At 44.3% G+C, this 25,708-nt stretch overlaps 1 protein-coding gene across 1 annotated transcript; it reads right to left on the reverse strand.

The window, feature by feature from the left end:
* Positions 1-15,413: 15,413 nt before the first annotated feature.
* ID4 (inhibitor of DNA binding 4) lies at positions 15,414-20,699 on the reverse strand. Its single transcript, XM_035126070.2, has 3 exons — positions 19,815-20,699; positions 18,076-18,134; positions 15,414-16,950 (listed from the first exon to the last, which is right to left on the reverse strand). The coding sequence occupies exons 1-2, from the start codon at positions 20,262-20,264 to the stop codon at positions 18,090-18,092; spliced, it is 495 nt and encodes a 164-aa protein (XP_034981961.1). The 5' UTR covers positions 20,265-20,699; the 3' UTR covers positions 15,414-16,950; positions 18,076-18,089.
* Positions 20,700-25,708: the final 5,009 nt, after the last annotated feature.

Genomic DNA, 25,708 nt, shown 5'->3' on the forward strand with positions numbered 1-25,708 from the left:
ATGCTCCTTGTTTATTCGGATGAAGGATAGATAGGTGTTTGTGTCTAAAATCTAGCCTAAGGCACAAAGGTAAAATCTTTATTGCCCCACCCACTTTGGCTCTGTCCCCACCAACCAATGGCATGTGGCCCCTGGAAGGTTGCCTAAAAGGAATTGTGGCCCTCAGGCTGAAAAATGTCCCCCACCCTGCTATATGCAATATTCCCAAGTTACACCACCCATTTTGAGAAGTAAGGCTTCCCCTCTGCTGTGTACAGCCACATAAAATATGTTTAATGCACATGGCTTCCCTCATAGAATCCTGGGAACTATCGTTTGCCTCTCCTAGAGCAACAATGCCCATCAACCTGGGGGGAAAAAAACTAGAGTTCCCAGAATTCTTTGAAGGAAGTTATGTTTTAAATGCACGGTGCAGATGTGACCATATGGTTATCGAGCTGCTAAACCAATGGGCCAGATCCAGAACTGGCCGCCTGCCACAAGCCACTTCCCACAGCGCTGCGGGGATGCCCGTCTGTCAGTTACCCAATGTCAGCTTTAAATTCAGCGCAGCACAGCTGAGGTGGGCTCTGCTTCTTTCCTTTGTGTCCCCGGCTTGAATTCAAGCTGCAAAGATCCCTGCCGAAAGGGGAGTTTGCACTTGGATTGGGGGAGGGATAGGGTCCACTCATTCCGAGCTCCAGGGGCCTATTCCAGTGGGTGCTGCACTCTGTGCTGAATTTAATTTTGGCGCTGACTGCAAGCCCTGCTTTCAGAAGGCTTTGGCTTCAATTGGGAGCACATTTGGCACCAAATTTAAAAGGCAACGAGTCCTGCTTGCAGAAGACCATTTGAGAGTGTATCTTAAGGTTGACAATTGTTCCTCCGAAGCGGTGTCTTTCTGTTCTCCGCACTCCACATCAGGTGTGGAGCATGTTAACATGTTTGGGGGCAAACAGCATCACGGGCCAGAATAGGATCCATGGTGAGCCTGATGAGGCCTAATGCTAGAGAAGTTCCCCATCACTGCCCTAGTTGCTTTCCTGTGTGTGTAATGATTGCTGAAGGAAGGCTACATTTCTCAGTGCTAATGCTGACTTTGCCTGGAGTAAGGAGAGGGCAATTACCTGAAAACCGGTTAAACACACTGGCCAAATCACAGCAGCTCATTGTGAAACCTTAAAACTGTATGCGATTGTTATGACAATAAACTCCGGCGAGCTCCGGTTATTGCATGCGCAGCTCTGTCCTAACCGCTCACTCCAGCAACTCTTGAATACTCTCAGTGTAGTAACACCTCACACACCTGTTCAAATAATTGTCGTGCCCATTACCTTCTGTTGACACTGAGTCCCTGCTTTTGCTTCATATAATAAGCTCCTGTAGTAAGCTGCAAAATGACAGCCGGCGGGGAACTGGGGGGAGGGGGCGGGCGGAGGGGGGAGTGGCGGATAGAGCTGTTTGTTTGCCTGTATCCAGTTTGTTGCCACAGATACTTCCAGCAAGAGTTAAACAAAGATTAGCTTGACATCCTTGCAGAGCAGGATTTGCCCCCCATCGATGCTGCCCCGCCCCGAAAATGGGTGACTCTGCACAGAGTTGCACAGGTGCTCTCTCACACCTGTTTGACAGAGAACAGAGTAGGGATTGTTTGTAACCTCAGATTTACCTGGAATTGTGTGTTTGTTTTAAGGTTTCGGTGAATCTGATTAAACAAAGCAGGATAGGATGGTTCATATTTAGCACTCAGGCTTAACAGAGTGAAAAATTAAATCCAAACAATCTCAATAAAAGCTTAATCCTCTTCCAATAGAAGACAATGGCAAAGTTCCTGTTGATTTCAACAGCAGCACAGAAAAGTTTATCTAAAAACATTAGTTTGCAAGCTACGTTGCTATGTCCCTTGAACATAGAAGTTTAGGCGTGTGAGAACACGATACAGATGCAGGAACTGAGCTATTCCTTTTGCACAGCGATTAACCGAAATATGTGTGCATTTGCTATGTACAGTGGTACCTCGGTTTAAGAACAGCCCTGTTTATGAACTATTCAGTATACAAACTCCGCAAAACTGGAAGTAGTGTTCCGGTTTGCGAACTTTACCTTGGTCTAAGAACGGAATCCGAACGGTGGAAGGGCACCACCGGTGGGAGGCCTCATTAGGGAAAGTGCGCCTCAGTTTCAGAACGGGTTTGGTTTAAGAACGGACTTCAGGAACGGATTAAGTTTGTAAACCGTGGTACCACTGTATTAGGAGTCTGGAACCAATGGCTCACAGTGATTCTTCAATTGCATCAGTGGCATTATAGTTTTTCTGTTATATTCCCAAGGTGTTGTTCCTCCCACTCTGCCCTCAGAACAAAGTTCTTCAACCCTCTCATTTTTCTTCGGATATTTGTTTTCCTCCTCCTACTGCTATGACCCCAGTTTTCACTCACTTTTTTCCTGTGACCTGGACACCTGGTTATCCTGTGCATCAGGTACCCCCACTTTTTAAACCCAGCCTGTCTGAGGGATTACTTCATTTAATAGATTTGCCATTATCAGAAGTTACAATTGATAATGCCACCACAAATTCTCCCTCTGCGCAAGATTATAAGAGGAGGCTCTTTTATATCCTGAGGAGAAGGGCATTATATACGTACAGGAAAATAGTGACTTCTGTGTGGTGGCTCCATGATTCCGGAATGTCCTCCTAGGGTCGTTACACCTGGCAGGGATGTCTAAACCGATGCGCCTCTTGGGCTTGCTGATCAGAAGGTCAGTAGTTCGAATCCACATGACGGGGTGAGCTCCCGTTGCTCTGTCCCAGCTTCTGCTAACCTAGCAGTTCGAAAAGCAAACCAGTGCAAGTAGATAAATAGGTACTGCTGTGGTGGGAAGGTAAACAGCATTTCCGTGCGCTCTGGCACTTGTCATGGTCTTCCATGCGCCAGTAGCAGTTTAGTCATGCTGGCCACATAACTGGAAAGCTGTCTGTGGACAAACACTGGCTACCTCGGCCTGAAAGCGAGATGAGTGCCACATCCCATAGTCGCCTTTGACTGGACTTAACCATCCAGGGGTCGTTTACCTTTACATTTTACCTTTTTTTTGAATTTTTTAAATTAGTTTTCCAATATACCCCCAAATAATAGCCAAATTATAACAATAATAATTAATTCCCAAATTATACAATTATCAAAGTGCCAATCAACTTCCAATTAATAGATTTTAGTTAAAGTGGCTCCCCACATGGTGGATTGGGTGAATTTCTGATCTTTTATCCCTGCATTCCATAATCTTAATTAATATCAGTTACATTTCAGTTATTATAATATTCCCTTAATCAACAGAAAAATAATTAATTATTTCCATTTGGGATGTTATAATACATAAATTTATAAAGCTTCAAGTGAGGAACTCAAACTATTATCTTTATTTCGCCCTGCATTTGAACTGTTATACCCATGGAGATTCCTTCTGTCCATATATGGCCTTATCTCTTTCACTTCCCAGCTGTTGTTTTCTCCCATCGTGTCGAAGTTTCTCTGTCCCCCACTCTGTCTTCGTAGTAAAACATGTCTCAAATCTTTGCCATTTTCCCCTCAGCCTAGGAAAAGTGGGTGTTTTCGAACACCCTGAAGATTTAATACTCCTTTCCAACTCCCAGAATCTCTGTAGCATTCTTATCACAGCCCCCAGATTCTTTTCCTTCCAGCTAAACATTTGCCAACGATCCCCACTTTTGTGGGGGCTGCCTCCATTAAGGCAGGTGGGACCGGAAGCCTTTACTTTTTACCTTTACACCTGGCATAGTTACTATATTATTCTCAATACTATGTTAAAAACTTTTAGATGAGGATATACTTGGCTTATTGAAGCTAAAACTTTAACTTAATACCTCTTAATTATACTGTATTGTTGCTTCATGGTCTTATTTTGTATGTATGTATGTTATTTTGTAATTTTATACAGAATGTTATTTTGTATGCCATGCTGAAATATATTGTTAATACATACATACTTGGTACAGCCACACAGGAAAACTGTCATGTGTGAAGTGGCCTTCAAAAAAACAGGCAGAGGCTGAATCAAGACTTGCAAAATGCTAGGGGTGTAAATTGCTCCTGGTGTTATGTGCCCTTTCACCCTCACATATCCTGAATTTTCTAATTCCAGGATGAGTTCAGAGTTGATGCAAAACTAGAACTTGGGAAGTGCAGAATACATGAGGTTTGGAGTCAGACTAAGGAAGACAATGTTAGGTCCCATTGAAATCAATTGGACAAGTTAGTCTTAACTTAACTTTGTTTTTACTGATTTCAATGGGAGTTAAATTCAACTAATTCAGTCTGAATTCAACCCATGCAATATTGATGGCAGGTCCAAAGTGAATGACATAGCTGGTATTAATGAGTGGCAAGATAAATATTAGAGACAGAGTCACAAAATATTTTCCCCTGAGAGGTGTATCGGCAAAGCCATCATTCCAAAACGTACGAGCAACATAGCTGCCAAGTTTTCCCTTTTCTCGCGAGGAAGCCTATTCAGCATAATGGAATTTCCCTTTAAAAAAGGGATAACTTGGCAGCTATGACGAGCAAGTGCTAAGAAACTTTTAGTTTGCAACCATTTTTTTAAACGTGTGCTTCTTGAAATTCACCCTTCCTTATTTTTATTGTGTTTCCATAGCAAATGATGAGGTCTCTGTTGGATGTTAATGCTAATAAAATAAACATAGAATGGGAATTTAAGAAGAGTGTACAAACAGCACTCACATTAGATTTTGCAAATGACATTTGTTCTACAGGCAAGCTAGCTTGAAAGTAATTTTAGCTTCCTCCTTATTAGAGCTGCACATTTTCTGTTTCAGTGAAAGCTTTGATTATTTCATCTTATATGAGATCCTGTAGTGGTCTATGTGGATTGCTCCTGCAAAGCAAACTTGTCCTTTTAAGCAGTGATACTGAGGTTTTCCTGTGAGTTAGCCCTCAGCTCCGTTTCCCCATTAGAGACACAATAGTTTTATGAAGATGGAAGATGCAAGATGGGAGCTTCTCCCATTTGATTTTCCTGCTCTTGAATTTTAAGAGCGGCCTAAGGAGGACTTTCCTGGGCTGCAATAATTTGTAGGTGCAAGTTTAACATCCCCTGAGAGCAGATCCTTTTCAGCTGTTATAATAATAATAATAATTTATTATTTATACCCCGCCACTCTGGGCGGCTTCCAACAGAAATATTAAAATCCAATAATTTGTTAAACATTAAAAGCTTCCCTAAACAGGGCTGCCTTCAGATGTCTTCTAAAAGTCTGGTAGTTGTTTTTCTCTTTGACATCTGGTGGGAGGGCGTTCCACAGGGTGGGTGCCACTACCAAGAAGACCCTCTGCCAGGTTCCCTGTAACTTGGCTTCTCGCCGCGAGGGAACCACCAGAAGGCCCTCGACACTGGACCTCAGTGTCCAGGCAGAATCATGGAGGTGGAGACGCTCCTTCAGGAATACTGGGCCGAGGCCGTTTAGGGCTTTAAAGGTCAGCACCAACACTTTGAATTGTGCTCGGAAACATACTGGGAGCCAATGTAGGTCTTTCAAGACTGGTGTTATGTGGTCTCGACGGCTTCTCCCAGTCACCAGTCTAGCTGCCGCATTCTGGATTAATTGTAGTTCCCGGGTCACCTTCAAAGGTAGCCCCACATAGAGTGCATTGCAGTAGTCCAAGCGAGAGATAACTAGAGCATGCCCCACTCTGGCGAGACAATCCACGGGCAGGTAGGGTCTCCGCTTGCGTACCAGATGGAGCTGATAAACAGCTGCCCTGGATACGGAATTAACCTGTGCCTCCATGGACAGCTGTGAGTCCAGAATGACTCCCAGGCTGCGCACCTGGTCCTTCAGGGGCACAATTACCCCATTCAGGACCAGGGAGTCCTCCACACCTGCCCGCCTCCTGTCCCCCACAAACAGTACTTCTGTCTTGTCAGGATTCAACCTCAATCTGTTAGCCGCTATCCAACCTCCAACTGCCTCCAGACACTCATGAAGCTTTCTTAGTCCCATCTTTTCCCAGAGGTATCTTATTCCCCATGGCTTCTGAGAACCATGCCCTCAGTTGTGAAGTAGGAGGTCTGAGGGTTAGGACAGAGTTTATCTAGTCCTGCTGTTCTTATGAGCATTTGGCACTCACTGAAGATTTTATTGGGCTTATTCTATGGCTAGTGTGTGTTGATTATTATGATTTTATGCTGTAAACTGCTTAAAGTGGTATGCAGATTCTGTAAATAAATGAGTACAGTATAAGCTCCCATTGGTATCCAGATGGAGGAGCTGATGGGCTACCATCTACCTCTAACTTTTGAAGCTTTTTAAATATGCATATATATTAAAGAACCATGACAAGTATGGATAGTGCAAGGGAAAAGATAATGGGCCAAGTAAACAAATAAACCACATAAACCAACCCTTTTCTCCTTGCAGTGATCCATAGGTTCAACATTCATCATGAAATCCCATGCTTAAAGGGGAAGGAAGCTTTAACTTCCCTCTCCCAAATCCACAAAAGGATATACAGGGTAGACTTGGTGGAACTGGAGTAGAGTTTGATAACGCCAGGAAATATAATGGGGTTGGCTGTGATTTCATATGACCATCAGCAGCCTGGCCTGCTCTGTGTGAGCATGAATTGCTATGATTCCCTGGGTGTATATTCTCAACACCTTTCTCTCCTTTTTCCCCTGTTGCTGCCACTCACTTAGAAGTGGGTGTACAGCAGGTGAGAGAAAGGGGTGTAAGGGAATTGGGGAGACTGCATTGCCCCACGCAGGTGGCAGGACAAGTCCTTGGTTGGGTGTAGGTGCCCCTAGCAGTCTCAGTGCTCAGCCAGAACCAGAAGCTTTAAAGAGCCAGGTGAAACCTTATTGGTTCCTTGTGTCACCCGATCCTTGCTGAGCTTGTAGTTTAACACTATTCCTTAGCCACTAGCCATGGTGGTGGTGCTGAAACATAGGAGAGAGAGATCTCCCCCTTTCAATAAATGGATACACTGGTGTGGCAAGTTATTAGGTTTGCTCCCAGCTCCCAGTCTGAGACTCCTGATAGTTTACAGCACCTGCCAACAACCACACTGGAACTTACACACCGCTGCCAGGGAATGACATGGGCAAATTGTGTTGTTAACCAATCTCACTGGAGAGAGACCTACAGCATCATGTTCCAGACAGACCAACAATGTGTTTTGCTGATGCTACTCCCTGGCATGGATGATTCCCAAAAGGGACCACTGTATCTTTTCACACTTAATAGGATTATAGATAGTAAAGAAAATGGAATATTATCAAAGAACATTTTGGTTCATCTACTTGATGCCTGCAACTACTTCCATTCCTAACATGTGTCTTCCCCATTCCATGTGGTTTATGGAAAGATTTTAATATAATGCCAGAAAGGGTGAAGAAAGCCACCTTGTGCTCATACCATTACGCTTCTGTGCTATTGAAACTGGGATTCCCCCCCCCCCGATGTAAGCCCTGAGCCTGCTAAGGCAACCCATCCATAATGTTATTCATTTATGACACCTGCATATTTTGATGTGAGGTTTCAAATTTAGCACCACAACATTACTGCCAGGCCAAATAGGTTCTCAACCACCAAATCTGTGGGTGGTGAGTAAAAGTAACAAGCATGAAAAAACATTCCATAGCAAGGCATGTTGGTTTATGCTACAGGCTGCTTCGGGTACATTTGAGCACATTTTCCCTGATTAATATTTCCAGAGGAGCTCTTCCAATCTGTTGACGACATGAAGAGATATTTATCTTTAAATGGACTAAATACATATTTAGATGATAGAATGAAGAATCTCTGAAAGAAGTGATAGCCTATTGAATAAATAATACATCTTTTAAAAAGTCTAAATGCAACTTACAAGATAAAGTGCAAGCGCTTCAAAGGAGCCATTGATCTATGGAGTGCATAATATGCATGTTAAAAAATGTTTGAAATACTTATTTACATGACATACGGCTCAGAAGGAGCCATTACGCTCTTCAAGTAAATGGGAGGCATTGTAAAAATTGTCTAAGCATTGCTTTTATCAACTGCTAGCGAATCATGTTCTCTGCAAAACAAGCTAAACCAGTCAAAAAGATGTTAATTTGCAAATGAGCAATAACATGGGCCCCAAATTAGGATTTAGAAACTCAAGTCCATTGTCAATTAGGCAGCCATTCCACCCATCCAAACAAATATCTTTCACTTTGGGTCACATTGTGGTTATCAATAAATGTTATTTGCATGCAGGATTACACTCATATCTAGTGAAAGACAGCTAAGACCCAGTTTATGGTAAGAGCCATGGAAAATAAAAAGGAATGTGGAGAGTTGATGCTGACAGCTTCTGTCTACCGTTAAAAAGCTCATGGGCCCAAAATTGTCAGGGTTCCATCAGTTTTTGAAAGTGGAAAGACATCCAAATTAAATTTCTTTCTGAATAATGGTGTATCAAAATTCATGATTACTGAGTTCACAGTATGCAAGTTTGTCTAGGTCATAATGCTTATAATGTAATTGAGCATTGTTTCCTCCAGAAGTTTTTCAGATTGAATGTTAGTGATTCTGAGCATGTTCCCTCAGCATTTAGCCAACCAATTGCACAAAGAAGCTGTCTGCGGATAAATGCCGGCTCCCTCGGCCTATAGAGTGAGATGAGCGCGAACCCCAGAGTCATCTGCGACTGGACCTAACGGTCAGGGGTACCTTTACCTTTAGCTGCTTTAAGGTCAACCAGGTATTCTCCATGAAATCCTTATTGACTGCTGTAAACCATGTAATCAGACCACGAGACCAAGCAGCCTTTTGTTTGGCGAGTGTCTTCTCCATAGCAGCCAAGTTATCACTTATTTTAAGGGATTTTCCCTTATGCTGAATAGGCTTCCTCGCGAGAAAAGGGAAAACTTGGCAGCTATGGTCTTCTCTAGCCTGCTCAATCACTTCTCACAATTTCTTATTGCAAACGCCGTAAAGTCTCTTCCCCACCTCGGGGGGAGGAGATGTTGTGGGCGCCACGAGGCCTTCATGTGGGGGGGAATGGTTAGCATTCCCCCCAGCCCATTGGTCATCTCCCTGCCGCGGCACGCCCCTAGCACAGCCAATTAGGTCGCTCTGGGGGGCGTGGCTCGCCTATTTGAACAAGAGCGCGGCAGGGACTCTGCCTTGCTTCTTCTGGATTCAACAACTGCGTAAGTAGTTGTTGTCTCCCTACGCAGTTCTGAAACCTCTCATTAGTCTTTGGTGTGTTGCTTGAGGTGGAGCTCATTTTCTAAGCAGCTCTTCTTCATCATGAGTGGGGCTAAGGGGTGAGCTAGGAAGATGCAGGGCAGGTCATTTGGCACACATAGCCATGCCCCCTCAGTATCCATCACCTGAGGCGGCTGCTACATGTTAGGCCAGCCCTAGGGACCAGCATAAGTGAGGGGTAGTAGATAGTTGTCATATGGTTATGTTGTTCATTGCTCTACCCTGAAGTTCCACATTGCTGTGGAGTCAGTGTATTACGTGGGGATTATAAAAATGTAGCAGCAAATGGTGAGGAGGAGGAGGAGGAGGAGGAGGAGGAGGAGGAGGAGGAGGAGGAGGAGAAGGAGAAGGAGAAGGAAAAGGAAAAGGAAAAGGAGAAGGAAGTAGTGGCAACCCTGAAATTTAGCAGGGTTATTGTTGCACGGTCGGTCCTAGCCCAATGAGAGTACAGTGGACCCTCCAGATATGAACTTAATTTGTTCCGGGGGTCCGTACATACCCTGAAAAGTCTGCAACATGAGGCGCTGCTTCTGCGCATGCATGCACGGCAAAACCCAGAATTATCACTTTCAGGTTTGCCACGTTCACAACCTGAAAGTCACATTACCCAAAGGTAACGTAACCCGAGGGTCCACTGTATTGAATACATGCCATAATATTGGATGGTGTTCATGCCACTAGAAGCTCAGCTTCAGAGATGCCTGTGTTGTAGAGGGAACAAGAAATGGAAGTACCTCATGCTTCCTGCTCCTCCTGCATTTCTATCATTCATTCCCCCCCCCCCCTAATGCCTGAGAGATGTGAAAATTCTGTTTTGGGTGAAAAGGAGATAGAAATATCTCTCTGGGTCAGAGTCTTGGTCTCTCAAGCCCAGTACTGTTTGCTTCAACTGGTAGATCTACAAGGTCACAAGCCAAAGTCTCATTCTTGATACTTAAGATCATTTAATTGGCGATGACAGCATTTGAACATTCTATATGGGGAATATCTTCTCTAGTCACCTATGAGCCATCTCCATCCTTGAAAAAAAAATATGCAAGAACAGGAAGTAGAAGCCACTAATGCTTCCTTCAACTTCATCACACCTAAAGTCACTCAAACCAGTTAAGTCTCCTAGGCTTAGCTTATTTTCTCTTCCTGAAACATGCACTTTCAGGCATCAACATTCCAGTCAGTCAATCTTCTCCTTCACCACACAGCACCAGTAAAGATACAGACACCCTTTTCTCATAATTCTCCCCAGGAGAAAGTGGAACTCTGCCAAGCCCATATCAGAAAAGGAAGATATACACCTTAAAAAATGAAAAGACAAAAGAGGCTGTGAGTCAGAATGAAGAGTACTTGAAGCAGGTGATTGGGAACACGGACTCTGCTCTCCTATAATGCAAAGAAAGGGCAATGCAAAAGGCAGAAACTTGCTAGGCTGTGAGATAGTTAAACCAAGAGTGGAAATTGATTTGTGCTGGGTTACATTACTGGTTTAAAACACACCAACAAGCGTGATTCCCCAATTCTGATTCATATTGCGTTTGCACATCGTTGTACACATCAGTGTGACTGGATATGTTTCTGTGTAGTCTGCTACCAGTGGTTGGAGAGAGGGCACGTTTGTCCTCATCTGGCCTACGATTTCAAATTGCATCGAAGCTGCTTTCAGTGAAGATCCATCAAAATGCAGCATTTCTCAAGAAACTACAGGATACATGTGGATTGTGGCTAATGTTGTGTCCACATAGCTTCACAAACCAGTGGTGGGAGCACTTTGGTTGCAGAGGAACCAAAAGGAAATCTGTACGCAACCTTGGATAGAAACATATTCAGTACGTTTCTGAGAACAATTCAAAGTGTGGGTGCTGATCTTTAAAGCCCTAAACAGCCTCAGCCCTGTATACCTGAAGGAGCGTCTCCACCCCCATCATTCTGCCCGGACACTGAGGTTCAGCTCTGAGGGCCTTCTGGTGGTTCCCTCTCTGTGAAAACTGAGGTTACAGGGAACCAGGCAGAGGCCCTTCTTGGTAGTGGTGCCTGCCCTGTGGAACAACACCCTCCCATCAGATGTCAAGGAAATAAACAACTAACTGACTTTTAGAAGACATCTGAAGGCAGCCACTGTTTAGGGAAGTTTTTAATGTTTGATGTTTTATTGTGCTTTTAATTCCATTGGGAGAGTGGCTGGGGAAACCCAGCCAGATGGGGAGGGTATAAGTAAATAAATAAATAAATATTATTATTATTATTATTATTATTATTATTATTATTATTATTATAGTATATCAGGGAGATTAATGTTGAAGGACTCTTATCCTTATAACTTCTTAACTTGTTACCACCATGGCCCATAGTCTTCTGGTCTCACACAAGTGTAAGGATATACAGTTCATTAGATCTCTGGAAAAAGCCCTTCTTCATTGAATGGATTTCACCCAAATTATGTATTTTAGAAGACAATGATGACATCAAGAGCAATGCTGAGGTCCTTTACACACATAGCTGCCAAGTTATCCCTTTTTTAAAGGGATTTTCCCTTATGCTGAATAGGCTTCCTCGCGAGAAAAGGGAAAACTTGGCAGCTATGTTTACACATTCAACTCATTGGGACTGATTTCTGAGACCTATGAGATTCTGCTGTTACTAAATCCTAACAGTGGGCCTTACTTCTGAGCAAACACACCTAGGATTGCACTGAAGGTGTTTCTAGTGTGTATTATGTTGGTTGGTTGAAATGTTTCTTTTGTGGACTAGAGGTGCCCTTTTTGTTGGAGGCAGGAGTAAACACATGCTCTGTGGCTAAAGCTCTAGAATGCTCTATGAGGGGTAAAAAGAAGTCACAAAAAGTGAACATACCAATACCTCATGTTGTTTCGTTGCAGTTTAGAGTATATCTTGTACTGTACTATTAATTAAATTTTACAGATTGCACATAACTGTAATAAAAGCTTGAGAACCAGAGAAGCGATTTAGAAATAGTTTAAATAATGGGACATACAGTACAGCTTGTGACATGGCATTGCAACTAAAATCAGTGTGTAAATTCTTTTGCTGGTACAAATACAGTTCAGCATCAGAAGCATAAAAATGCTATATTTGCAGAGTATTTTCTCTCTCCTCAGAAATACTATACAGTATATGTTAATTTATGGAGTATTGGTGTACAATAACCCCTGTGGTAACCAGGGGGTATATCCAGTTGCTTCTCCGTTACTAAAATGGGTTTACCCACAAAACATCTCATACCTGAATAACTTCTGACAAGGAAAACATTAGTAGCAGTTCCTACATTTTGACACCAATTCCGTTGCCTTTATCATCATGTAGAGACTGCAAAACCCACAACCTTGCTGTTACTTTTCATTACACACAGTCAGTATTAGTCCATTAATCATTGGCATTCGGTGAACAAAAGATCAGCTAAAAATACAAAAAGACAGATCTGCTCTCCTTGTCTATGGTTCTGCAGGAATTCCCCCCCCCCCAAGAAATAAAAAGTATACAGTAGTGGGGTTCTGCTTTAGCAACCCTCTGCAAACTGCTACCTAGTTATTAAGCCAAGGCTGCAATCTTATGCCCACCTTGCAGGGGGTTTCACTGAACTTGGTGGTTTTTACTTCTGGGTAAAGATGCGTAGCATTTTTCTTTCACATCTCGCATGCTTTCTTCCCACTGTGGAATCCAGAGACATCTTTGTCAACTCATATAACACAAAGATAAGAAGCATCAACATATTGCAGGTATGGTGCAGGTATTGATCCAATGACCTGCCCAAAGCGAGACTCGCGTAAACAGCATTGGCCTAACATTTGCACCTAGATCCCACGTGGCTGCACAGATGCTGCACAGATATTTAGGAATCGGTGCACACAGAGTAATAAACAGTGATGATCCACGCTCTTTCCCAGCCTCCTCCAGTCAGCAATCCTACTGACATGGTGGCAGCCATGAAAGGGCAGGATGCAGTACTATGTTTATCTTATTGCACTTATTTGCTTGGCTTCTCCTACATTAGGCAATAGCAACCACTCTCCTTGGCATCCATAGGAGCGTAGAATACGCAGGAGGCAAGTTGGTAAGAGATGTTGCACAATACTCCCCCTATTGGGGAAAGGCTCTCATTGTGTAAGTTGCATTTACAGCTGTGGAACATACTGCCACATGCCTAGACACAGGGGTGTCTGTGTAGAGGAAAAGCACTTAAGTGTTATAAAAACATCACAGCAGCTCAACCTACAGTTTCTCCAGTCGTAAGCGAGCGTTGGTGCCGTCATTAAACTGGTAAGAGAAGCCTGGAAATGAAGCCATAGATTGCAACCACTGTATGTAACGGATCGTTCCTATTTAACCTTGCATGATGTCTTTTGTCAATCATTATTATGAACTTTGGGTACTAAACGGCCTGCTAGTTTAATATTCCCAGAAATGATCGGGTTATTTAGTTTTGTACACGTGGACAATGCGCATCCAGTAAATTATTTGGAAGTTTACTGAAGAATTGGGTTATTCTGCAGAACAGCGAAAGTAGCTTGTAAGAAACTGGAACGGCGCTTTGAAACTATTCCGGTGAATCCTATTGTCAGTCCTATTCTCATTTCAAGGTTGGCTCATTTCTGCAAGTTCCAGCCGCCTGCGCAAGTTTAACTGCTTGTTGACAGTGCAACTGAAACTCTGGATTTAACTGGCTTTAGCACTGCTTTAACAGCATAAACCAAACATTTATTCCACTTACAAGGATGTACTTGCTTCTCAATGTCACTATGCAAGGAATGATAACCATCAAACTGAGCCGTCAGCAGCACAGAAGGTGGCCTTCAGTACACGACAGCGATGGACCGCTTTGGGAGGAGCCTTTTATCATTATTATTCAAGCTAATGAGGATGAAAATAGTTTTGAGGTTTGGCTGGAGCAAGGTCGCGTTGAAGACACATTTGGATTGGCTTTTGCACCTCTCACACCCACTATGCGAATTGATTGAGGATCTAAGTGGCATGGATGTGCTTTTCTTTTAATTAACTTTATTTTGCTCACTGCACTGCATTAACATCCACACTGGACATGTTCTAGACTCAAAGGCGTTCTTAGTGTCACTTCTGAAAACGGCTCAAGTGATGAAGCAGGTATTGGAGCATGCAAATGGCATGCAAGGGCAACTGCAAGCCCATCCTTTAAACCTCCAAACTGCCTCTTTTTCTCTTGCCCTTAGAATGAGACACAGTAATGGCTGCAAATAGCAACTAAAGTACGCCTTTGATTATTTCCCTCTGGTTCTGCACAAAAATAGTACCTTTTCCAGAACACATGATGTGGATGCAAGTGTTGTTCTTTAACCTTCACTAAACTGAAGCCTGAGAACAATTTTGGTAATCCCCAGCAGAGAGCTGACCTACCTGCTTGAAATATTTTCCTTCTGAGATGTCACAATGCAAGAGTGAATTATCAATCCTTCTAAGTAGCCTTTCAGTATGCTCCATGAAGAAATCCCCGTCCGTTTGAATTTCTTCATTTCTATGAACGGTCGCTTTATAAAGCAGGTGCTATTGTTGTTCATTAAAACTCCTTTCAAACAAATTCATGCTGGGGCAACAACTCACGTGTCTAGGCTCTTAAATGAATGTGAAGGCCATTCATTTAATGGATTTACAGTAAGAAAAATATAGAGTGTCAGGTGCAGCATATCTGCAACTGCAAGCTAGTGTTTTGGCTAGGTTCATTGCAAATACTAGGCATTTTGATTAATAAAACAGTGACCTTTTACCACATTTGTCAGTAGATAAATCATTTTAGTATGCACATAAGTATTTTACAGAATAAAAAAGATCCTCAGGCCAAAGTACTTTGACACTTAAAAATCTGAAACAAATCCGCCCACTTTTTTAAAAATAAATAAATCAAGCAGACCACGCGACACAGTTGGCTAACTATTTACAAAGCACCCAATTAAATCCTACTTAATTCACCCACTCTGTGAAAATCCTATCTCCCTGGTGTGTGGAATACGGATGATCCCACAAAATGTGTACCTTTCTCAGAGGCTGGACAGAAGGTGGAACTTGGACTATACAAACTGTTGCTATAAGATTAACCATTAAGCACCACGTTTTAAGGAAAGTGGAGCAGGTAATAGGGAGTTCTGCAAGTACGGAAGAAAGAAACCAAGCACAGCACAAGGGCACGTCAATCTAGTTTAATGTTTACATGTAGAAGTTACACATAACAAGAGACTAAACAGGATTTTCAGATGTAACAGAGCTGTAATGAAATGAATGCTGCTGTATATTAGAAAAATAATCTTGATACAGTCATTTGATTTTGATTTTTTGGTCTAAGTTCTTTGAAATTGATTTACACCAGTAATCAGACTGAAATGTCCCCTGTTGTCCCACCCCTATACCCCCCCCCCCCAAGTTTCAGTATCAATAGTCTTTGGACGAAAGAAACAGCAACTGTACATTTGTTGATAGTTTGCCCTTTGGTTATAAGCAGAAAACGTTTTTCACTGTTTTTCCAAAGCAATATGCCACAGGGCTGAAATTCTGGGGTAGAATCCCTCTTGGTGTTAAAAAAAGTGTTCCGTGTTTTGTGATTCCCATTTCTGTTCAGGCAACAAAAGAATTTTATAAATGCTCATTATTATTCCTCAGCACTGTACCCATATTGAAAAAAAGTAGTCATCTCAGTTCGTAACAAACAAAATCCTTACATCTCAACGCTGTTTCGCATATACTGTAAATATACCCCCCCCCCCGTGCCTAACAGACAAAAATGTAGCTTCGAAACCGTATGATACAAACATCTTTTTAAATTCAAATTAAAGAAAAACACATCTGTATGGACTCAACAAGTTTATTTGTGGTTAGACATCTCATGCATTCATGCAGGACCAACTCTACCTACAGCTGTGGTTTTCTGAATCTAAAGGGGGGGGAGGAGGAAGGGAACAGAGACACCCCCCTTGACATCCAACATATTTTCATCATCAGCAGTTCTGCACTTAAGCCAGAAACAGTTTTCCTAAAGAAATCTTCCCACAGATTTTAAAAAAAAACATACACAGCTTTATAATATTTACAAAAAAATATTTAATTAAAAATATTTTATAATTACAGTAGGTCTATTAAAGCATATACTTTTCTCACACTTATAGAACCTCTCTCTATATACATAGTATGAAATGTCACTCATTTTTTTTTAATCTATACAATATGTAACACTCCAGCAGGGAGAAGAAAGTCCCTGAGGAAACAATAAAATCATCTATTTTAAACAATAGATGTCAAAACAAAGGTTATCTACAACGCCTCTGGTAGATTAGTAAAGCTTCAGTTTTCAGCTGCTCAGCGCATTAAAGTTATACTTCTAAACTCTGATTTGCCCTTGATCTTCTATCAACAGAAGGGCCACACTTACGTATGCTGAAGATTTAAATCCCCTCCCTCCCAGACAAGTGTACAATTCACATCTGATCTAAAACAAAAGAGTTAAGAGACATGTGTGTAGAATGCTATGAACATGCAAAGTTGTGAAATTTTTTTCTCTCTCTTTCTCTTTTTTTCTAAAGGAAGTATGGAAAGAATTCTGGAGTAGTTGATTTATTATTATTTTTCCTTCTGCCCAGTGGCTGACATTTCTTTCTTTCTTTTTTCCCCTCCCTCTCTAATGTGTCTTTCTTTCTGCTTCTCTGGCTCAGGATCTGCCTGCTGCACACCTGTGGAAGAGGAATGAATAGAGTGGGGGTGTGAACCATTCTGCTCCAGACTGACTGGCGCCACCAACAAAACAGAAGACATGCTTGATCAACAACCCAAAACAAACCAGGTCAAACAACAACCGCAGCTCCCAGGCTAGGCCAAGCAGAGGAACACACAGCTGCAGGTCCAAGCTAGAAGGCTCTCCAGAGGAGAGTGGAAGAGAGAAAGAAAGGAGTTTTCCTCCTCCTAGTCGTTCCTCTCATCTCTTGTTGCTGCAGATCGGGCAGAGGGGCAAGAAAACACTGCGCCCCGTCCTAGGCATGTTTACTTGGCAGCAAGTCGCATGGTGTTAAATGGGACTTGCTTCCCAGCAAGTGGGTGTGCAGATCACAGCCTGACTGTCAAAGAATTCCTTTAAGACAACCAACATTTCCATAAATGTATTATTCATTGCTTTTAGGGGAAGGGACAGAACTCCTAAGGAACATGCCAAGAAGACGGCCTGATGTGTGAACCAGTTAAAAGCCTGAAGATTTACGACAAAAATGCAACACTCTTTTTCCTTAAAGGAATATGAAAAAGTGCATTGTTTCTCCCCGCTGTTTTATCTAATGTACACTCTCTGGAATTTATTGAAAAGGTTTATTTTACTTAACCTGCCACAATCCTATATATATATGTATAGTAAATAAATAAGTGTATACACATTGAACTGCCCCTGTAAGGTTAAACGTGTAGAATTAAACAGAAAATAAGTGTACGTTTGAACCTGAGTCACAAAATCATTAAGCCAGAACAACTGAACAATTGAACTGACTGGCTTACATTGGTTTAAATCTTAAATCTGCCTGAATTAGCTGGTGAATTGGAGCCTAGCATACAAAGTGTAAATACAACTAACAGGTACTCCTCTCCTACGATTCCAGTTGTACTCAGTTTCCAGTAAGTGCGCCTAAGACTGGAATGCCTAATTGCTGAGCAAGAATTACAACCTGATCCTAACTATATTTACTTTGAAGGCCTAGGGAATTCCACTAGACTTGGTTCCAGGTAAGTGTACCTAGTGTTTCAGCCTTAGATGGAAACCAACACGCATGACCCCAGCTCTGCTGACACACCAAATCTTAAGAAAGGATACTCACCTTGCAAGTGCAGTTCAGCGGCACAGAATACTGTCCCCTGGCTTATTAACAGCCCCAGCCTGCACAGTAACGAGAGAACAGGAGTTAGCACAAACAACAAGCTTAGCAATCGGCAACCTTCCTCGCGTGGCTCTCTAGAAGACTGAGAATCCCCACAATAAAGGGAAGCAGGACAACCTCACAAAGGGGCAGAGGAAACTGCAAGCTCTCTATAGATCCCCTCCTTGGCTAGCAACTAGTGACAGGTTGCATGCTGCCAAACGTCAGCCTCTTGCTTTGCAGACCCACAGGGAGCCCAATTGCAGCCGAGGGTCATGTGCTTCCCCTGTGCAACCCAAGGAAGGGCATCACCCATCGCAAAACCCAGAGATTCAACAAGAGGTGTGAGTTTGCTAACTGAACAACTGGAGCACGATTCTTTCTTTGAGTAGATCTTCACTGCAGGGGGTGGTAGATCATAGGGAAAGATGATGGTAGTCTAGTCTCACATAGCCTAGGGTTATTCATTGAAACAATTAATATTCCTACCCATCTGGAGTGCTTGTATTTTTAATGGTCTAGTCCTAAACGCACTAACCCCAAGCCACCTCTAGTCATAAACACCACAACTAGTAGATGCAGTAGGTATCTCAGTTCTCTTCCAAAGCTGTGTCCAGCCCGTTCTGTGGGACCCAGCTCAGCACTGTGAGGCAGATGTGTGCCGATATGCATTTGTATCAACACTGGCTCCATAAGAAGACCTCCCACGAGATGGGGAAATAAAACCCATTCCAAGAAATAGAAGTAGGTTGCATATGGGGCATATACAAGTGGCACGCCAAGTGAATTCTGTGCCTGGAAACATGCAAAGGCTAGATCCACTTTGCTGCACACCAGCTGTAACAGAAAGGCTATGTAGTGCATATGTATAGCTACCGAATGACAATACAGTCTGTATGTGTACACATAGGTATACATGTGCAAATTGCAAATTGCACTCTGTTAAGAGTGTGCAGTTATGTGTCTATATTGGCACTCGCACAAAGACACAGGCAACCCAATTTCACGTGCAATTTGCAACCCACAAGCCAATTAACCCATATTGTCGGGATTTAAGGAGCTTCCCTCCTGCAGAGGTCGGCACCCGATCCGATGCTAGCATTCTGCAGGCAGTTGGCTGCCACCGTATGCTAGATGCTGTACAAAATACAGGAAGAACAATTGTCCCTGTCCGGCAGGCGCACACACTACCTAAATCAGACATCACCAAAGGAGGGAAGGGGAAAGCTTTGAGGATGGGGGCCCCTCCAAGATCCCCACACCCCGACTTCATTGTCTTGTGGATCGCAGTGTCGGGACCCGATCTTGCACCCAATCGCTTAACGCGGCCCCGAAACGGACCCTTCACATGAAAGCACTCCCGAGGTTTCGAGGGTCGGTGGATCGCGACCTCGGGGCTCAACTTTCCCCCCAATGACCTGCTCTGGTTTTTTTCGCTACGGGAGGGGGGGGAGAGAGGGGCAGCTTCTCGCTCCATAAGCAGGACAGAGGGCCACAGCCACCCGTTTATCCATCCATCCATTCATTCCTCCCGCTCTGGGGGCGAACGGTATCCCGCCTCCGAGCGCCCCGGCGGAGTTGAGCGGCGCGTGTGCGCTCCTGCCGCTGCCCAACCCGGCGCGCCTCTCTCTCCCCTCCCCGGCCCGTCAGAGCTGCGAGCAGCGCCCAGCTTCTCCGCCCGCGGCCGCCGCGGCTCTTACCGGGTCGCTGTTGAGCGCCGTGAGCGGGGTCCTGGGAGGCCCTGCCTGGTAGCTGGCCGGGTGCAGCGGGGGCGGCGGCAGCGGGGGCTGCTGCTGTTGCCGGAGCAGCGCCGGGTGCGTCTCGAGGGCCAGCTGCAGGTCGAGGATGTAGTCGATGACATGCTGCAAGATCTCCACTTTGCTGACCCGCTTGTTGGGCGGGATGGTGGGCACCAGCTTCCGGAGGCGGCTGTAACAGTCATTCATATCGCACTGGAGGCACAGCGCCGCCGGCTCCTCGCCCGGAGACGGGCTCCCCTTGTAGCAGCCGTGCTCGGCCAGGCAACGCAGAGCCAGGTCGCCGCCACCTCCGTCGCCTTCGCCGCCGCCGCCTCCACCACCTCCTCCTCCGCAACAGCAACCCGCCAGCGCCTTCCTGCTGGGGTGTCGCACGGGACTCACCGCTTTCATGGTGCAAAAGAAACGCAGGCGGGCGGGCAGAGCCCTCGGGCGCCCGAGCCAAGCAGTTCCCACCCGCAGTGCAAGCGAGACAAGAGGCGATGCAGCGCTGGGCAAATCAAAACAACGGAGAGTCCGGGTTTTGCAAACGGGGTGCGCGACGAGGGGGAGGGAGAAAAACAGGAAGCAGCGGGAGAAAATGAAGAACCGTGCAAAAATAAAAATGAATAAATTCCAGCCGCCACCTACCCAAGCAATATATATCTAGACTGTATATCTAGCGGGCTGCTTACTTCCCCTCCTTCCCTTCTGCCGCCACTCCGTCTCCAGTCCCAACCCGGCTCTGCTCAGCCCAGTTTGCAACGCCGCCGTATATATATCTAGCGCGGGGTAAAGGCTGGGCGGGGCGCGCGCTGCCTGTGCCCAAGGAAAAGGAGAGAAAAGAGCGAGAGAGAGAAAAGAGCGAGGGGGTGGGAGAGACACAGAAGAGTAAGGGAGGGGCGATGTGTATGTAAAAAATAGAAGAAGTGAGGCACGAGTATTGAGCGCCGCGCTTTAGCCAATCGGCAGCGGCAGTTTTCTCTACGGAACGCCGCGCCAGCCAATGGCGAGCGGCTCCATTCTGTCAAACGCTGTGTAGGGTCTCGGCGAAAAGGGAGGCTGTTGAACCCGAGGGAGGAGAGATTGAGAGAGAGAGAGAGAGAGAGAGAGGGAAGGAGGGAGGGAGGGGAGAAGAAGTTCCTTCCGAAGAACTGCGGGAATGCGAATGGAATTCGCTCTCGCTCCTCGCCTGCCGGGATCTCGCTTTCCCCAGCGGCTCGCGGAGCCTTTGCCACAGCCTTGCATAGTGACAGGCGCTGCTCTACTCGTGATCTCGCCCCGAGGCCGAGAAGAAGCAATGGCCGATTGTTATCTCTCGCCCCCCCCCTCCCTCCGCGCAACATTTATTCTTCGGGCTGCTTAATTATCACTTCACCAGCTAGTCCCTGAAGAAGACAGCAGCTTCCAGTTCCATTCAGAGCATTTTCATATCTCTAGGATTCTTTCACCCACCCCCACCCGTCATATTTCTTGACACCCAGGGTATTTAGCAGATAATAATCAGATCCAAACTTGAATGCGGAGAAGTGTGTGGAGGAGGGGGGGCTGGAGGAGGGCTTCTCTTAAGAAAAGCAATTGCCTTGCAACATTAAATTAGAGCACATAACTATTAAAAATTCATGGCGATAGGGTATTTAAAATTCCTCCATGCCATATAATATTAATCCATTTAATGTAAAATTCATACCTGTAACTTAATTTGCCTCATTAGTGCCCCAGATCACGTATTAGTTCAATGTACCATGTTTTAAATATGATGCTGGAAGTGCCCGGATTTCTGTTCTTCGAGACAGGACATTAAAATTAACATGCACATACCTCGCTTGGACTGGACTGCAGCCTTTTAATTCCATAATGCCTTGCACCAACCTTCTACGAAGCCTTCTTAAACTATTCCAAATTAAAACCATTAAACCACTGAATAATGTGCTAAAATGTTACCTCTTAGGAAAAAACCACTGTCCTATATTTCTGAACCACCATGCAATGATTTTGTAGTCATAAAATCATACAGTTCTATAGGATTAGTGTACTGCATGAATAAATGTACTGAATCTACTTCCACTGATTCTGATGTCCAATGAGCCACTCTGCAGCCGGTGGGTTCAAAGATACATGGTCCTTGTTCACAGGCTGGCTGTGAAAGAAATGCAGCGAGAATACAATTTTATTTTAAACTGTGATTGTATATGTCCATTTTATTATACTTCTTGATTCTGGAACAGCCAGAATGCTGGAATATGAATTGGGACACACAATTCTAAAGTCCTGAGTGCGCAGAGACCATGGAACACACAATCACATGCAAACAAACACATTTCTATACAACACAAAAAGTATCTTTTACTTCTCTTACATGACATTTTAAAATATATTTGACAGCAGTTATTCCTTAAGCAAGTTTTTAAAACGTTTAGAGGAACAATTGTTATTTTTACACACACCAAAAAGCCCCAGTTGCGTCTGCATGTGGAATGTAAGTGAAAAATAGATAGTCAGAAACCAGTTAAACCGCAATACTTTTAGATTTTTTTGTCACTGGGATTATGGCTACAATCACTTACTCAAAGAGTTTGTCCATTAAACTCAGCGGAACTGCCTCCAAAGTCAACATACATTGGATAAGGCTGCCTGCTTGTACTCCAAGGAAACACATTTAGGATCTGGGTGCTGATCAGTTTACCATTCTGATCCAAAATACACTTGTCCATCCAGAACTCTACTTGGAAATAAGTCTCAACTTCAGAAGAACATGCCTAAAGAAAATAGAACTGGAACTGAGCAAATCACCACATGGGCGTACCCAGGATCAAAACTAGGGGGGGGCAAGGGGAGGGGCCAAGGCACGGAAGGGGAGGGGCCACAAAGTGGGCGGGAACAGCGAACTCGCGCTCCGCCGGGCTGTGCCCCTCCCTAGCAGCAGGGCTGGTGGGCGGAGGCGGAGCCCAGCCCAGCGGAGCGCGAGTTCAGCGTTCCTGCCCGCCGCGCCGCGCTCTCTGGTTCCCCGCCGCGCTTGGCCTTGCCAGAGGGCGCGACGGGGAGCTGGAGGGAGGGTGCGGCGCGGTGCGGCGGGAATGGCGAACTCGCGCTCCGCCGGGCTGTGCTCCGCCTCTGCCCACCAGCCCTGCTTCTAGAGTAGGGCAGCTGCCCTAACTTGCCGCATGGTGGGTACGCCCTTGAATCACCATGTGAGAGGTGGATATTAGAGTATAGTTTTTACTCACTGACACCTCACTGGAAGCATCATTTATTTCTGAATATTTGCCACTTCTAGAACTAGGTAAGATTCTCATGAATTTTCTTGCAGTGATAATTTTTCTCTTGCACAGAATCCTGATGTGAAGGCTGTTTCCCCCTCCCACCAAACTTAACGGGATCTCTAGATTTAGTAGGTGCCGTGAAATCTCACTGTTCCATCTTAATTAAAATCTGTGTGAAACTAGATACACTACTGTAGTTAATTGTTTTGGTTGTACAGATTTGGTTCTTAGAGCTAATCTGATTTCATTTTAGGAAACTGGTGGGAAATCCCAGTATGGATCCCATTCTTCTGGCGCCAATCTAGTCTGAACAGATGAGCAGATAAACATTCCTGAACCATTCTTGAGTCTTCATCAGCAAGCTTGCAGGAGAAAGGAGTCTGAGCTTATGTGAACTGACTGACTCTTCTCAATTATATAGTGCCCCCACAGTCAGATAGTCTAGAATTCTGTGTTCAAAATACACCATGCAGGTTAGAATAATTTGTATGCATATGTTTAAGTTGAATGGTTTGTTTTGAGTGCACTGGCTTCCGAGATTTCCTGTGTTATTGGCTTTCCCCCTCCTTTGCTAATGAATTAAGTGAGAGTCTAAGAAACAATGGCTGGAATCGAAGTCAGTTTTCCAGATAACATCAAGTGTTCCTGGCATTGGGCAATTGGGACAGATGAGGGATTCTGCTGGTTTACCACCCAGCTTGCTGCCCAACAATCTGCTTGCCTCAGCTGACAGAGTTGGGTCACATAGGCAGTTTTGAAGACTCCCAGACTGCTGGTTCAGAGGGACTTCAGCATCCATGCTGGGACAACTGGCTCTGTCTTGTCTCAGGACTTCATGGCTGTCATGACGGCCATGGGGCTGTCTCAACATGTCACCAGCCCAATGCATATGGCAGGCTTCACACTGGAACTGGTTTTCTCAACTGGTCAGGCAGAGAGTGATCTGAAACCTTGTCACTATCATTTCCTGCTGATATTTAGGCTTTCAGCACCTTTTCCTCTTTGCAGAGGAAGGGGACTGAGGAGGATGGTCCGCATTTAAAGTGTGAATGGAGTTAAATGCCTTGGCAAAAAGAAAAACACAAGAGGTAGATAAGTATTATTATTATTATTATTATTATTATTATTATTATTATTATTATTACCAGTATTATTATTACCATTATTATTATTATTATTATTATTATTATTATTATTACGTACATCTGTATCCCCCCTTTCCTCCATCATGCAACTTAAGGCAACATACATGAGGGTCCTTGGCAATCTCTTCTCATCCAGAAACCAACAAGACCCAGACCAGATTAGTTTCTGCAAGGGGGCTGGCCTCATACGCCTTCAGACCTGGTAATTCTGTTTCCAGAATCTGTTTTTTGGGGGGTGAGTTTCAGGCTTGTTGGGCTATTAAAATGAAAAATGAACATATTGAAATACCAAATTTTGCACCAGCAGTGTTTGCATTGTGTGTGTATGTATAACTGGTTCAGGTAAACGATAGCAGGCATAGATATAAGTATTGGGGTGTGGGGCAGAAAACTGTGCGAGGTGGAATGGGATGGAATATCCTTAAGCACAGCATCACTAGCTGGCAAAAACTGAACAGAAGAACTTCACACTGCAACATTTTGTTCCAGGGCTGACTTGTATCCTTGAATAAAATGCTCCAGCCAGTTGCGGACTTTGGGCTCTCAAATTTCAACGGTGCCCCGTGCAACACTAAAATTCGCTCCCACCTCTCACGCACTGTTTTACAGCATTGCTGTAGCGCCTCCTGCAGTGCAGCTTCCAAACCAGCCGTGCTGTTCTAAAACCGCCTCTGCTCCAGTGGCAACAGACTATCTTGTTTATGCTCGCATCACTATCCCCAGATTTTTCAAATCTGTCAGATAATAGCATAGCGTTATCATTTCATAGAATCATAGAGTTGGAAGAGACCACAAGGGCCATCCAGTCCAACCCCCTGCCAAGCAGGAAACACCATCAAAGCATTCCTGACAGATGGCTGTCAAGCCTCTGCTTAAAGTCCTCCAAAGAAGAAGACTCCACCACATTCCTTGGCAGCAAATTCCACTATCGAACAGCTCTTACTGTCAGGAAGTTCTTCCTAATGTTTGGGTGGAATCTTATTGTAGTTTGAATCCATTGCTCCATGTCCGCTTCTCTGGAGCAGCAGAAAACCACCTTTCTCCCTCCTGTATATGACATCCTTTAATATATTTGAACATGGCTATCATATCACCCCTTAACCTTCTCTTCGCCAGGCTAAACATGCCCAGCTCCCTAAGCCGTTCCTCATAAGGCATCGTTTCCAGGCCTTTGACCATTTTGGTTGCCCTCCTCTGGACATTTTATTATACGAAGTGCAATCTATGCATCTTTTAACATCTTCATCTTTTGTGAGCTCATATTCCCCCCCTTCTCCCTTTCAGCAGTTTCACTCTCAAATAAATATAGTGTACAAACCACACAGAAGACGAATGAAAGAAAACCGCTACTGTGCAGTTGCTAATAAGCAGGCATGATTGCAAGAAATCTTCACTATGAATCTTAAATACCCCCCCCCCCAAAAATTGTGTGACCATGAGCAGGATCCTG

The sequence above is a fragment of the Zootoca vivipara genome, chromosome 8, assembly GCF_963506605.1.
Source record: "Zootoca vivipara chromosome 8, rZooViv1.1, whole genome shotgun sequence".
Classification (NCBI taxonomy): domain Eukaryota; kingdom Metazoa; phylum Chordata; class Lepidosauria; order Squamata; family Lacertidae; genus Zootoca; species Zootoca vivipara.

What these genes read in the sequence shown, in the direction of transcription:
- ID4 (XM_035126070.2), bottom strand. Translation starts at nt 20,264, where the DNA reads ATGAAAGCGGTGAGTCCCGTGCGACACCCCAGCAGGAAGGCGCTGGCG. An exon ending in CGGCGCTCAACAGCGACCCG is followed by an intron (nt 18,135 to 19,814) that starts GTAAGAGCCGCG and finishes GTTACTGTGCAG; the next exon opens with GCTGGGGCTGTTAATAAGCC.